General features: G+C 37.3%; 1 protein-coding gene across 1 annotated transcript in view; it reads right to left on the minus strand.

Annotated features, from left to right (window-relative positions):
• Window positions 1-1,855: 1,855 nt before the first annotated feature.
• Window positions 1,856-14,830, minus strand: part of LOC121297749 (metabotropic glutamate receptor 7) — a 171,666-nt gene continuing 158,691 nt past the window's right edge. Inside the window, exon 9 of the mRNA XM_041224222.1 lies at window positions 1,856-3,218. Within this exon, the coding sequence (XP_041080156.1) occupies window positions 3,169-3,218 (50 nt within the window). The 3' untranslated portion in view covers window positions 1,856-3,168. The remainder of the gene's footprint in view (window positions 3,219-14,830) is intronic.

Below are 14,830 nucleotides of genomic sequence, written 5' to 3' on the forward strand. Positions count from 1 at the left end.
GTAAGCTTCACAATGTATATCATAACAAAAATGTTTATTTTACATAACATTCGGTGGGTTTTCTACAGAACAGCAAACAAAAACTGTAGGTTTTACATACCTTTTAAAAATAACATTTGAAGTTCAAAACTACTGTCTCTCTGTGTGCATCTGTTGCTTCTGCTGCTTCTGGTATAGTTTCCAGTTATTTTAAATTCTGGTTTATTTACATATTATTCTGATACAACATGTTGTACATTGAGAGATCTGATGCTTTTATGGAACACCGGTCATGCCAAAGTAGATTTTTGTCTGCAGCAAATGATCTTTCTTCATCAACACTATTTACTGGTTCTGTCAAGCACCTGACTGGTACAGAGTTGTCTTCAAACAGTGGAACGGCCTCAAACATGCTGAGCTATTTCTCTTGATTTGGGTCAAAGACCCGACAAGCATTGGATAATTCAATGGCAGGTTAAAAATCGGGCAGTAGAGTTGCACTGCATGTATGTTTCAATTTGTTCAGCGCTGTCAATCAGTGCCTCTCTGCTGATTGCATGATCACATTAATTGGCACTACTCTCCGCCCACATTGTGAGATCATGCATGTCATTTGTCACAATATGTGAACACATCACAGATTCTTCATATTTTGTCACGGTATGCATGATACAAGGTGCATACTGCTGTAAAATGTTCAGGTGTTCAATGACTTCTGGTGACTGGCACAAATCGATTACATCTTCAATTCATGAACTGGTACCCACTTGGGTAACTGTCTTAAAGTTCACAGTTTCCAACAGAAGCACATTTTGTTTCCCTTAATAGTTTAGGTTACGTTTTAAATACCGCTTCAGAGCCATGTTGTCTAGGGTATTTAGGGGAAGATGTGATGCACAGAAGGCCTCAATAAGCTTAAAATGTCCTACCCGTCTACTGGGATGTTCTGTTTTCAGCTGACACATATCTGACAGTTTTTTTTTCTCCTTTTTTCGGATTCAAAGGAATCTGCTTAACGTTTGTGGCACAATGTCTCCAAATGTTTATCACAGCTGGCTTTACCACTGTAATTTAGCGGTATGTTGAACGTTGAACAAAACAATAAATCTCCACTTTTTGGGGGGTATTGTGCAGCTCGTAACTGTGTGCTTATTTTTGCAGTTTTGCTCATTTTTAAAATGTTTGCAATCTGGCAAATTATTGAGTAGTGCGAATGGCTACATTACAAAGTAAGGCAACCAAGCTAGTTCAACATCATTAGCGCTAACGTTGGTTGAGATGGAGTAAAATAACGGACACCAATAATATTCACGGAATCTGTGACACCCATGACCACTGTGACTTAATCCCAGCCTTAGTCATACTGTTCTCCCTATCTTCTAGCCCAATCAAGGCATGAGAGAAGCAAAATAAGAAAGCAATAAGTCTCCAATAAAAGTTAACCATGGTAAATATTATCATGTCATTGTGCAGTTTTTCCCATGCTTTTTCCATTGTTATACTATGTGTTTATGGGCTTTACCATGGTTTGCTATACTATTTTTTTTTTTAATACGAGGTAATCACATTTCAGTAGGGTGTGCTATTCACAATGAAAATAGGGCTGTGACTAAATAGAACTGTACTGGTGAGACACTGAAAATCAAATTGCAACACATAAGGTGATGATGGCCATTGAGTGTGGGAGAGAGTTTGTAATTTTAATGATAAAGTGAACCTATAATTGTATGCAAACCTTCCCGAAAAGTGTTTATTTATTTATTTATTTTCTGAAATGACACACCACTTTGTTACCCCCCCCCCCCCCCCCCCCCCCCCCTCATCAAATTCCAGCAGGTACATCATAGCAAGGGTCATTATTCAGTCAATTCTATTTACTACTAGATTTGTCATGTGTTTTGTCGGCTAGCTCTTAAGGATGTTGGTCCTACATCCTTTGTGGTTCAAATTGAAATGTTTTTCAGCAAAGTGTATTGAATACTAGTGACAACATTTAATAAATGCTGTTCTGTCATATTATCAAAGGGTGTCTCATTTCTAGATTTCTGTTGGTTCTGAATTTGGTGCCTTGTCAGACCAATAAAAAAGGAACATGTCCATCAATTTGTTGCAGGGAATAAAAAATGATAACCAAATGGTTTTATTTTATGTAGATACATTCTTGGACAATATCACTGTATACTTGCATGAGTGGCAAAACTTTAATGTCTCCCACAATATTGGCACATAAGCAGTAAGGTCAACATAAATATACTTAGTACAAACAGTATAAAACACACATGCTTTTTTTAGTCCTTTTCACAATTTTCCATAGTTACGGGGTAATAATAAACTCCAAGACTAATTAAAGCCATATTCCCTCTGTGTAAAATATCTTAAAAGAAAGAAAATCCAGAAAAATAAATAAAATACTATTCTTAACAGGCTGATATTTGAACTGTGTTGTAAAATGTTTTTAAACATCAAAAAATACCAGGCATGCATTAGCAAATTCAAACATGTAACACCTCAATCAGATCTGTTATACCATCAATTACTTCAGTTAAAATAAAAAATACTATGGGAAGAGATTTCTTTTTTTTCAATATACAGTTGATGGTCACCAATTTCTGGTAAAATATATGAAACACAAACATGGCAAACAAATAAAAGGAATATACATTTTCAAGAAACAAAAAAGAAAATCCACCGACAAACCTCACCTCAGAGAAGAATATGGCTTCAAAAAACGTGAGCATCCAAGAAGCAAAAAAGTGAAATTCACACAACAAAGAATGACAGAATGCAAAAAACCTCACAAACATTACAGAAAGGTTGGAAAACTTGCAGTTTGGAAGTACATTTACAGACAAAATAGCTCCTCTGTTGTCTCTTTGTTGCGATGCTTCTGGAGAACACCAGGAAGGTGAATAAACTCTTGGTATCTTGAGGTGGCACAAGCTTGCAAGGATATTTCACTGCCAATGTCTCAGTCATCCAAGAGGCCTGTTTACTTTTACTAAGGAAAGATGTCTTTATGTAACTCGTCAGCGTATTTGGGTCCTCCAAAAAATATGGAACCTGCAAATGAAGTCTGGCCAACAAGCTCCTCCAAAGGCCTGGCAACTCTGTGCAGGACAGGATGAGGCCTAGGCCAAGGGGACGGGTGACCAGACGTCTGGTTCTCACTTCTCCTGTAGCTGGTACTGCCTAGATGACAAGCTCATTGTAGCTCACATACTTTTTCTTAGCTGCGGGGCCTGCAAGATAAAAAAGAATGGTCCAAACTTGAGTCACAAATGGAGTAACCCAGCACTTGGGTAACAAATCACATCTTTGCTTCATTAGTTGAACCAAAACATTCTGAAGGGAAGTGATTTTATTATAACAGGTTATTGTACTGACAACGGTAGTATAACTAGTGCTCTGAGGCGTAGGGCTGAGTCGGTATACCGGTTTTGCAGTTTAGTGTGGTTTAGGTACATTGTGGTATTGACACTGTTCCTGTTAAGCTGCACAGCAAATATCATAATTACATTTTATAATATCTAATGCTATGTTCCTGTTCCTATGAACAAAGTGAAGGAAATGGCCATTTTCATATGAATACCTTTTTATTCAATAACCTGTAAAAAAAAAAAAAAACTCAGTACTACACAGCTTTCTCACCCAGCCTCACTCTTGAACATTTCAACCACCTTTACCTTACTGCCAGTCACCTTAATTACCGCAGTTTTAACAATGCAATATGGCTACACAACCAAGTCTGTTACATCTGCTGTACACATGTAGTCTCTCAAAGCACGCTGCCCTAGTCCAGCCTCCAACATGCTCTCTTGACTGATGTGGCATATTGTTTTTATTTTCTGTGATTTTCTTTATTGTTTGCAATTCAACAGCTGAAATCACTCCATATCCAATGTCCAATCAACTGTCTCACTAACTAGGTGATTAAGTGCACATGCTTCAGGCATAGTCACTCAAGCGTGTCATGGTCAAGGATAAATGTTTGAATGATTAAAAAGGAACCAAAAACATTTTGTCAATGTTCATCATTTATATACTTTTTTGTCCCCAAAATAAATGTGTTATAATATATGTGTTAATAAATGTGTTATCTTTTGATGCATGGTATATTTTAAATCATGAGTGATACATATCCCACATTATACCCGGTGCATCAATACATACACACCACATAAAACATAAAACATAAAAATACACACATGGGCGGGGCACCCCACCACAAGAACACACATGCAATACATTTAAAATAATAAGAGAAAATGAACACATAGCCACAAATGGTAAAATACATGAGAAGTTGTTTTTAAAAGTTGTTTAGGATGCCCAATTAAAGCACAAAGTGGTCTAACATGTCCACATGAGTGCCTATTGTTTCTATATCACCGATTACTGATCAAATTTTTTTATTCTCAGATCCAGAAGTGTTGATGCAGGTAGGCATATACAGGGTATAAATGACAAATCTTGAGGTGTTCTAATAAATGCACATACTTTTGTGCACTCTGGAAGAGTCAAAGTATAAAAAGTAAACATTCTGAACGTTTTTTCAATTAACAAGAACTAAGACTCCCAGAAGTCAGCTGTCTTCCTTCATGACGGGTTAGGGTTAGGGTCAGGGTCAAAATAGCGGAATAGACATTCATATATTTTTCATTCACTAATTACTATTAAAATTAAACTGCATATTTATCATAAAGTGTGCATTTTGTATATAAGAAAATGTAAGATCTGTAGCTATTGCCAAACGTTTTGTACCACCTAGAATTCTAGGACTGAGGCATTATTTAAAAAACTGTTTGAACATAATTAAGATATTTTATTTAATATCTCTCTAAAGAAACTACAAAAGTCTAACGTAAGCCATAATAGCAGTACAGTATTTCATGTTAGATTTTAAAATGTTTTTTGTGAAGTATGTGGAAAACTACAAAGCGGTATTTAATTCAATACGTTAAGGTAACATTATTCAGCAGGTTTCTTTCAACTTTATGAAGCGAAACTAATTAGTTGCACATGAGGTGAGCAACCGGAATAGTTTTGTTAGGTCTGTCTGCTTTACACACTGTTTAATTTCACAGACACAGCAGAGAGCAGCAAGCAATACTGGATCAGATAAATAACACTTCCACAAGCATCTCTGTCTATTTCAAGAAAATACTGAATAAGATACAAATAGCAGATATTAATTGTTGCTATCTGCCAATATAGGCAATCTTTATTCTTCACTGCTAAGGGTGATAAACCCTTCTAAATCTGAAAGGAATGCTTGAGTTTACAGAGCAGCGCACACTAAACACAACATTGCCAATTCTGTTTTTCTTTTGAAGTGTCCTTTTACATTTAAAGTAATAACAGAAAATCAGTGAAGGTCATTGTGAAAGAGGGATCAGTAGTAATCCATTATTAATTTATTTTATATCATTCTGACAAATGTCAGTAAAAGGTTAGATAAATGTTACCTACCCTGTTATACAGATAATCGTACAATATAAAAATGACTGGCACATTAGTCTCTAATTATTTGAAGTAAACACAAATATGTCGTAGAGTCATCTCATAATAATTACTGAAATACACATACAACTCATGGTGCCAGTGTGAAATATTCATGGAATCACCAGAGGGTACAGTGCAGCGTGTGTCGTTTATAGACCTGCGTATGGGCAGTATGGCTGTATCGAGAGCTCAGCAGGGGACTAGGCTGTCAGAGTTACAGTAGTTGGTGTAAGAATAGGCATGCAAGCCCACTTAATAATTGGGAGGGTTCCCCTGCTTATGTTCTGTTATTGGATTCTTACTCTCACTTTAGGCTGAGCATGGGAGTGGTTTGCAAGGTGGCGGATGTGATTGGGTTGGGATGATGTCCATCATAGGGTTTTGTGAGTAGGCAGGGGGATATAAATATAGCTTGTGTGGTTCAGTGAGTATAGAGCAGGGGTGTCAAACTCCAGTCCTCTAGGGCCGCAGGGTCTTCAGGTTTTCATTCCAACTTAAGCTCTCAATTAACATAACTGACCTAATTATTTGTTGAATTTGACATATTTAAGTTTAGTTGATGGTTTTAAAAATACACTTGATTCAAGGTGCACTACCTATGAAACATTTTGAGGCCTGAAAAAAAGTGTTAAATGTGTCCAGTTAATCAAATAATTAGACCAATTAAGTAACTGAGAGCTTGAATGGAACGAAAGCCAGAAGACACTGCGGCCCTCTAGGAACTGAATTTGACACCCCTCGTATAGAGAGTTGAGAACAGATGCAGCTCTAGTCCTTTATTTTTGGCTGGAATAAAGCAGTTATGACTCATCTCATTTAAGTTTCAGTGCTGTGACTGGCTCGTTATTGGTCAAATTGTATTTTGTTCTGTAACCGGTCTTAAGGTACAGAATATAACCCATTCCACTTTCTCCATGGTATGACATTTACCTCACTGTTTAATGACTAAAATGGAATCTCATACATCAAGATGGCTGTATTGGAGAGAAGGATTTGGGTATATGTACGTTTTCCCAAAGTTTTTTTTTTTTTTTTTTTGAAAGGAAAAAAAAACATCTTATACTATCAAGAAACAACCTAGTTCTGAATAGGATCAGTTCAAATAGTGAGTTTGAGTGGTTCGAGTTAAACAACATTATGTTTAATTCCCTTTTAAACAAAACTGGGACAAACTTAGCATTCAAATTAGGGCTCAAACGTGTTTTAACAAATTATACTAGTGGTGATGAAAATAAACCCAAGTGGTAGAATATCGCTGCATTGAAAATGCCATTTTAAATATGCCGTCCTATAATATCACAAGCAATAAGGTCTTAGGAAACAACTTGAAAGGCATTACTAGTTTCCTCATCCACTGTGTTTGGAAAAATGGAGCAACATAACTCTCAAGAACAAATGACCCCTGTTAAAGATCTCGTTTTATTTGACAGCGAGAATGTGCAAGACAATGACTGCTTTTGCATTTGCAGCTAATGCAATTTCAGAAAGCCACTAGCTCACAGCACTAACCCTACTAGCACTACAAAAACACTTGCACTATAAATTTCCTAGTGGGTATCTCTGCTGATTAAATTCACAGGAGCCTTGGCAAAGCCACGCCAATGGACACGACACAATTATATGTAAAGCCCTCTTCTACATCTTGTACTACACTCTCATAACTTTAAGAAACTCCCCATCGAAGAACGGGCAATGGTGTGTGATTCACTGTTACACATTTTCAACCCTGATGGGGAGCTGAGGTTGAAAACTCTAGAACCATGCCTGCAGAAGAGCCTGGCTCTTTAGCTTAGTGGTTAAGACACTCGCTAGTGGTGTTCATGTCTCCACCCCTGTTACTTCCTCAAGGTTACTTTTAAGGGACAATATACTCAGAAAAAAGCAGCATGTTCTCCCCTAGAAACTATTTAAACATTTTATGTTCATTTTGAGTGGTAAATGTCTGCTTATTTTAGCCAGCTAGATTTTATGTTTATGACCAATGAGATGAACGTCATTTGGTGAATATCCTTCTTTATTTAAGCTTCCTGTTTTCTCTAGATGGATAATATTAGTCATAGCATTTGAAACACATGCCTGTGCTCAGACAGTGCGTGTGCAAGTGAGTAGAGCACTATAGGGCCCATTCAGTCATGAAACTGACTACTGCTAAAGATGAAGCAATCAACTGACTAGAACATTGTCATGAATATCAAACTGTTTTTTGACTCCTGGTTAAAACTTTGTAAACAGGATCCTAGTTCACTTGTGCAGAACCACAGTGCAGTAATCTGTGCTGCTGCACCTGCTCTATTTTAAATGAATGATAGAAAGTTATGATTCCTCCTTGGGTCTACCCTGTTGAAAATCCCAGCCACTAAGTATTTAGCTTCTTACTGGGCACCCAGCAGGTATATATAATCCAAAACAAGGATCACAGTAAACAGGTGTATTTTAGAATGTAGACAACACATAGTAAATCTATTTCTTGATGGACATTTCTTCCAGATTAACCAGCTCCTCAACCAAGTCTCCTGGACCAGCATGGCCAGCTGAAAACCAACGAACACCGACCAGCATGCATTTAAATTAAATAAACAGTGGAGGATTTTAATAAAGCCACACCTGTAACCCAACTTGTTCCCCATGACACAAGCTTGGTCTACAGTAGACAAACAATTTATAGCAATACACATGTAATGATCCAAACTGTTCTATAAAGGTAGTTGCTTAAGATGATACTGATGTTTTTTGTAATGCCTATTGGACCATGCATCTCTTACATTATCATCTTTGAGCTAGAATGTGTACCTGGTTGATTGTAGTAGAAAAGATTCATACATACATGAATACAACAACACGTTCTTGAAGAATTCAACTTCCTGTGTCTTTAACTGTTAATTTCTTTCCAGTCACTGCATCCTTAATAATCTCGGTGGAAATAAGAAGCTGATGCTGTTTCCAGATATATGCATATTTCATTAGACCAGGACACACCATGAGTGGTGAATCATAGACTGCTTGACTAGAAGTAACACCTTTTGTGGCAGATTCTCCCTTTTCTGTATTATCCAGAGTTTTTTGAGGTTTCATTTTGTATCAGGTTCTCAAACTTCCCAAAGAAGTTATTTTCTTGTCAGGATAGAGTCATTAAAATGAGAATGTAGAATTTCAGAAATAACATCAGCAGGCTTAGAAAAAAATGTAGTTTTGATAGATACAACAGTATAAATTGCTGATAGACTGGAGTAAATTCTAGAAATGGACCCCTTGAAAATATGGCATACAAACTAAGAGGGTTCTCGCACCTTGCAGTGATATCATTTGAAACATTAATACATATACGTTTGCTATAACATGTTTATCTTTCAAAACTGCATATACATATATGGTAATATTAACGTTTGCAGATTCAGAAAACGTTAGTAGACTGATAATGTGCATAAGTAATACTTTGAGAAGCTTTGTATGCCAGCACTAGGAAATCAAGTCAATTCTATGTTGTTTACTGTTGTGATTTCTCAACATGCTGGACCACCAAGCTGCAAATGGAAATTTGAATGACAACACAAACAGCAAGAGGGACAGAAAAGGTGCTTCATCTAAATTTCACAGAACAAATAAACTCTCTTAAATCTGAGAATTAACTCACCCAAGATATTACTATAATTAACAAAGAAATTACATTTAAACCCAGATCCCTGTGTACCAACTGGGTCTTATTAAACTGTGTTGATAGATTTAAATAATCTCACTGTGCAGCTCCCTGTAACACCTACATACATTCACTAACACAACACAAAAGCACATATCATGTTTTTATTTTTATTAAATAATAACATAGATTCCATTGTTAACTGGATTAGAAACCTGTTTTAATTACATGGAAACTACAGTGTGCTATTCCGATTGCTAGTCTTTTTAACTAAAATATTAATTATACATATTAATATTGCTGATTACATTCATTTGCCCGTAATCATCTTAATTAGTCTTTGCGTATGAACACAAAGAGTCACAGATAAGGGTTTGCACATGACTAACTAATTCATGTTAATTACAACTGAATATTAATAAGGGTGGTGAAGGGACATTTGCTTCATATTATTTAAATATAAAATCAATAGGAACACATATTTTAATTACTGACACTGCACTCAGTATTACCACACAGAGAATGCAGAGAGCGCATATAGCTTTTTTATATAGCTTCAGATTTACATGACAGTTCTGAATTATTTAAGCCTCCACTAACATAACTGTTAAATTAAGAATACATGCACAGTTGGAAAAATGCATCTGTAAGCATATGATTTTGTTACAGTCTGATGGGATGGAAGGGAAAAGAACAGAAAAAAGTTTCATCACCATTTTCTGAAGATCCCGTAATACATTTGTGTAATAATCTCACAGTACCCGAATGGTTAAAAACTCTAAAATGAAATGCAATCTCAATGGTCTATTCGAGGATAAGAGTTTGGTAAAGACCAATCTAGGCAGTTATCATGTCTGCCATAAACAGCATGACAGACAGACGGATTGACACGATCAGCACATAGGAATTACATTGTGTAAATGTAAAGATAATTTCCTAATGATGAACAGCTCACAAATCAACATGACTTAATTTACTCCATAGCATGACATCCTTCATGTGGTGAAATAGCATTCCTTTGCGAGTTAGTCTTCAGGAGCTATGAACTGTTGTATCACGTAGCCTACTGTATCATGTAAAGGGCATGTATGTGTGTATTTTTCTTCATGACAAATCAACATAATTAAGTTGCAAATCCTTACACATGACTCAAATTACTCCTTTTGCATTGCTTTTGTAACTGGGTGAAATGTTCCAGACAGTTAGAGAATACAATTGGATGCAATAAATAATGTATTTACGTTCAAATAGCTTGAGTTTAAAGCACAGTTTTGCACAGTTGTTATGCCACGAGGAAAATACAGTGATTGTCTCCTAACCTATCCACAAAAACACCTGGTGTCTGTTGCAGTCAGCAAGATATTAACGTCTGCACACAAGACAGTATTTATTTATTTATCTTCACCATATCTCTTTAGGGGTTCCATACAGTTAACCCCTATGGATATGTACAAATATTTAACTATGCACAAACAAAACACATTTTGTAAAAATGTTTACAAAACTGTAGGAGAACAGAGAAGGAGCAGTGAGAAGACCACCGCACACAGCACAGCTGGCACTGCCAAAGTGTGCCACACTGAGAGCAGCATTAATGCTGCCAGAGCCACCATCACTGCCAGAGTACACAGCACCGCTGGCACTGGTGGAGTGTCCCACCCTGAGGGCAGCATTACCGCTGCCCACGCCTCCGCCACTTCCAGAATGGACCTCACCGATGCAAGATCTGCCTTGGCTGGAGGAGCCACCATTTCTACTGCCAGGATTGCCTTGGTTGGAGGAGCCAGCCTGTTCGGTGTTAGCATGGCCGCTGCCAGTGTTGGCATTGGAGGAGGGCCTCCCACCATTGCTGCCACCCATGGACCTATGGTTGCCTCTGTTCCTGGGCCAGGACTATGACTGGGACTTTTGGAACTTTAAGGGGGGAGGTGGTTGTTGGGGCGAGGTGTACTGCGCTCAAGGGGGGATATGGGGCAGGGCAAAAGAAAAGCCCTACACATAGTTAGAGGGGGCAGGGCAAAACCCTGCATGTAAATAAATGTATTGTGTTTATTGTATTATTATTTAAAAGATATGTATTGTTTGTGTTTATTTAAAATATGATGTGTCAGTTGGTTATTGTTTAGTTTAAGTGTAGTCTGGCAGAGGCAATGTTAGCAGCTCGTCTCTGCCAGACTGAGTGGTCCGCAGCAAATGAATTAATAGAGTTAACGTTGACCATACAGATATTAAAAACCCTGTGCAGAATGAGACCATCTCCAAGTTAATTGATTAATTTATTGTCAAACTGGAGATGGGTACTGGTATAAAAAACAGTAGCTTTTGCTGAAGGGTGTTTGGAAGGACGAAGGTGAGTGAGCAAGAGAGCAAGCTGAAAGAGAAACTAAAATGAAACAGAAATTAAAAGCAATTGCTACTCATGCTGGTCAGTCCAGCATGGTATTTGTTTGGTGTTCTGTGTTCGAAATGTGTTTTTGTGCAACCTTGTATTTTGCTCTGTGAGCAGTGTTTTGTAAAATCTTTTGATTTATTTTTGTGTGAAGAAAAATGGCACACCAGCCACAAATACCCGTGTCTCTGTCAGCTTTTTGGTCTGGGGACGTCATCTCTCAGCCATCCTGTAACAACTTGGTTTTTAATGTCATTTTTTTGGAATGTGAATGTAAACTTCTAGCACTCTTTAAAACACAGGTTTCATGGTCTACAAACTTGATTAAATTAGATGGCCTTCAAAAAACAAATCCTTATTCTGTCTGCCTGGGCACTTTAGTATTCTTGATGCCCAACAATTAATTTGTAACTAAAACATCAAATACCTAATATGAGGCCAAATTGTGAAGGTTTACTAGCAAATCCTCAGAAAGTATGATTCAGAAAACACAAATGAAAAAAGACACATCCCTTTTCTTACCAAAGAGACAGAAACACAAGGGGTTTGTTTATTAAATCTGCACAACGATATTGTTAACATCTACCGTTCAGAGGCCGTCAGATACCTGCAAAGTTATGGAGTTATCTGAAATTAAAAGAACTGCAAACTGCCTTTTATTTTTGAAGTATTAGCCTTGTATGTTTTCAGAGTGGAATAATCTTTGAAAGCTAATAAATAGTACTTGGCTGCTGTTTCTAAATCCCACTAGGGGCTAGTGATTAATGACCATGAGAGGAATCTGAACTGGATTTCTGGTGTCTTGGGAGATGGTTCGAGATTAAAAATTGATGTGGTCCATTTAAAGTTAGTAACTAAGGTCATTGTTAGTGTAGGGTAAAAAAAAAACCCCACAACACTATATTTTTATTCCCACATTATTAAGTTGTATAACGATTTACTTAAAACAGAATTGATAGAATACAATCTTGGACTTAATTTCACCTTTCAGCTTTGAAGGAGACACCTTCTCAGTAATGAGTTGAGAAGCCAACCGAGGCCAGTGATGGGACGGAGATGCAGCGTAGGGGAGGTATAAACTACCCACCAGGCTGAGTTAGGTTGGTCCCAGTTTTAAGATACTTGAACGTTACTAAAAGGAGTTAGACTTATTTCCCCCTTAGCCTGTATTACATATAGCCTTGTGGTCTTCACATTGTCACACTGAAAATAAAGAAAACAACACCAATAACAAAACCAAAAGGGGCTTTTTTGCTCTTGAGAGGCACAAAAATGTTTTCAGTACTACAATGCCTTCGCATTACATCGATTAACTGTGGCACTCATCACATATTAGTGAAGCAATAAGCATGCCACTTTGCTGATTCTAGCACGGACCGTAATATGTCTGGCCAGGTGATTAGTTTTTCCTCTGTAAAAAACTTGTGTCATGAGAAAGGTAACTACTTGTATCTGAAAATAAGGATGAATAAATGTATATATCTATATGTGACAGAGACAGAATGATTCTGTCTCTGTCACATATAAAGTGGTCATATTGACGGTACAAAAGGGGGCGTAGCGAAGTGATCTGTTCCTTTGTATGGTTAGAGCTGAACTGGAAGGAGACCATGTAAGGGTTTTGTTCTATCGTGTCTAAAGAATTACTGTTTGTTATTATTCGATGGCTGAACACGATCCAGAGCTGTCGCCAAGGGCAGGCACATATCTGGACATCACTGCACTTGTTTCACGATAAACTGTATTTACACCATGAGCACTAAATCACTCACTGTGGACTTGTGGTTGTGTTTTGTGTTTCGTGTGGGTGTTTAGGAAACAGGACTTATTATTTTGGAACCAAACTGTGGATTACAACCGAGCAATACACTCCACTGTATTTTCTGTTGTCATTGTTACTGTTTACTGCCGTTTTGTCACCAGACTTTGCATTGTACAAATAAAACATCATTGCACCTGGATTATTGTTGTCTGTCTGTTCATTGATCACTGATGCATTCCTGCACACCACATTCAACCCTGTTTTGTAACAGATGCACATAGGATACAAAATGATGTTTGACAAAAGAGTTGAAGAAAATAAAAGAACATCTGGAGCACAGTTGGAACAGTGAACAAAGCAAGAAGAAAGCTTCCACCATCTGCACAAAACTTGCAACCACAGCTGTACTCCAGTACTATTTTGAAACACAATGACACAGTGATACGCCGAGAAAGAATGTAATTATTCTCAGCTCCCTTTATACCTTAGTTGCCATTAGGACTTTTTTTTTTTTTTTGGAATTGCCAATTATTTTTTCTAATTTTCTCCCCAATGTGGAAAGCCTAATTATTTTATTTCAACCCAGGTCACTGCTGCCACCTCCATGCTGACTCAGGAGAGACGAAGACGGACACATGCATCCTCCAAAATGTGCGTGCCAGCTGTCCGATTCTTTTCACTCTGCAGGCCTGCCATGCAGCCAATGCAATAAAAATAAAACTTCTGATATCTGTGCCCAATGTGAAAGAGCAGTATGTGGTAAATGCACAGCAAAAGTGCTACTTTAGGTGCTACTTTGAAGTCTGTTTCCCTGAGAGCGCATTCACAATACAAAATGGGAATTGAGTTATTTCTTTTTTTTTATATTACTTTTAAAAAAAAAACTAATTTTGTTTCTAGTTTTGTGTGTACATATACCTGTTTACACACAAGTTTCTTTTGAAATGTTTCTTTTATTATAGTTTTTCATTTTTTGAAGTGGTGCTTATGTAGTATGTAGTTATATGTGGTAAGTTACAAAATAAACCTTTTATGTTTAATTGTTCATTTAAGTAGTCTGATGTTTGACATCATGTGCTTGAATAAAACTTTTGAGTTGTATCCGATAGTTTGTCTGTCATTTTAATACTGATGCTGTTTAAAATGTAACCGTCATAATGACCGCCCGTGGCGGTTCTAGGTATAAGTAAGTTGAATTTCTCGAGGGGTGTGGTGTGTGGGTCTGTTTTTGACTCGGCTCACATCCAGTGGGACTGCTGTAGCTTTGCTGGGCTTGCTCGTTGTTTTGTTTGGTTTTCTTTACTTACAGTTTATGCTAGCGTTAAGGGAAGGAAAGAAAGAAAAGTCTGTTTTAAGTTCAGTTTAACTTAATCAGAGAGGGCGTACTTGTACTGTTAATACCGTGGAGCCATCGTCTTCACCTTGGTCATCTCAGGTGGTCTTTATTGAGAAATGGGATAGGACTCACCACTTCTGTGCTGATTATCATTGGTTAAACACCAAAATTCAGTTTGATGCGAACCCAGTGCCAAATGTGCATGAAATACAATACACTCTACGGCCC

Source organism: Polyodon spathula, chromosome 23 (assembly GCF_017654505.1).
Source record: "Polyodon spathula isolate WHYD16114869_AA chromosome 23, ASM1765450v1, whole genome shotgun sequence".
Taxonomy (NCBI): domain Eukaryota; kingdom Metazoa; phylum Chordata; class Actinopteri; order Acipenseriformes; family Polyodontidae; genus Polyodon; species Polyodon spathula.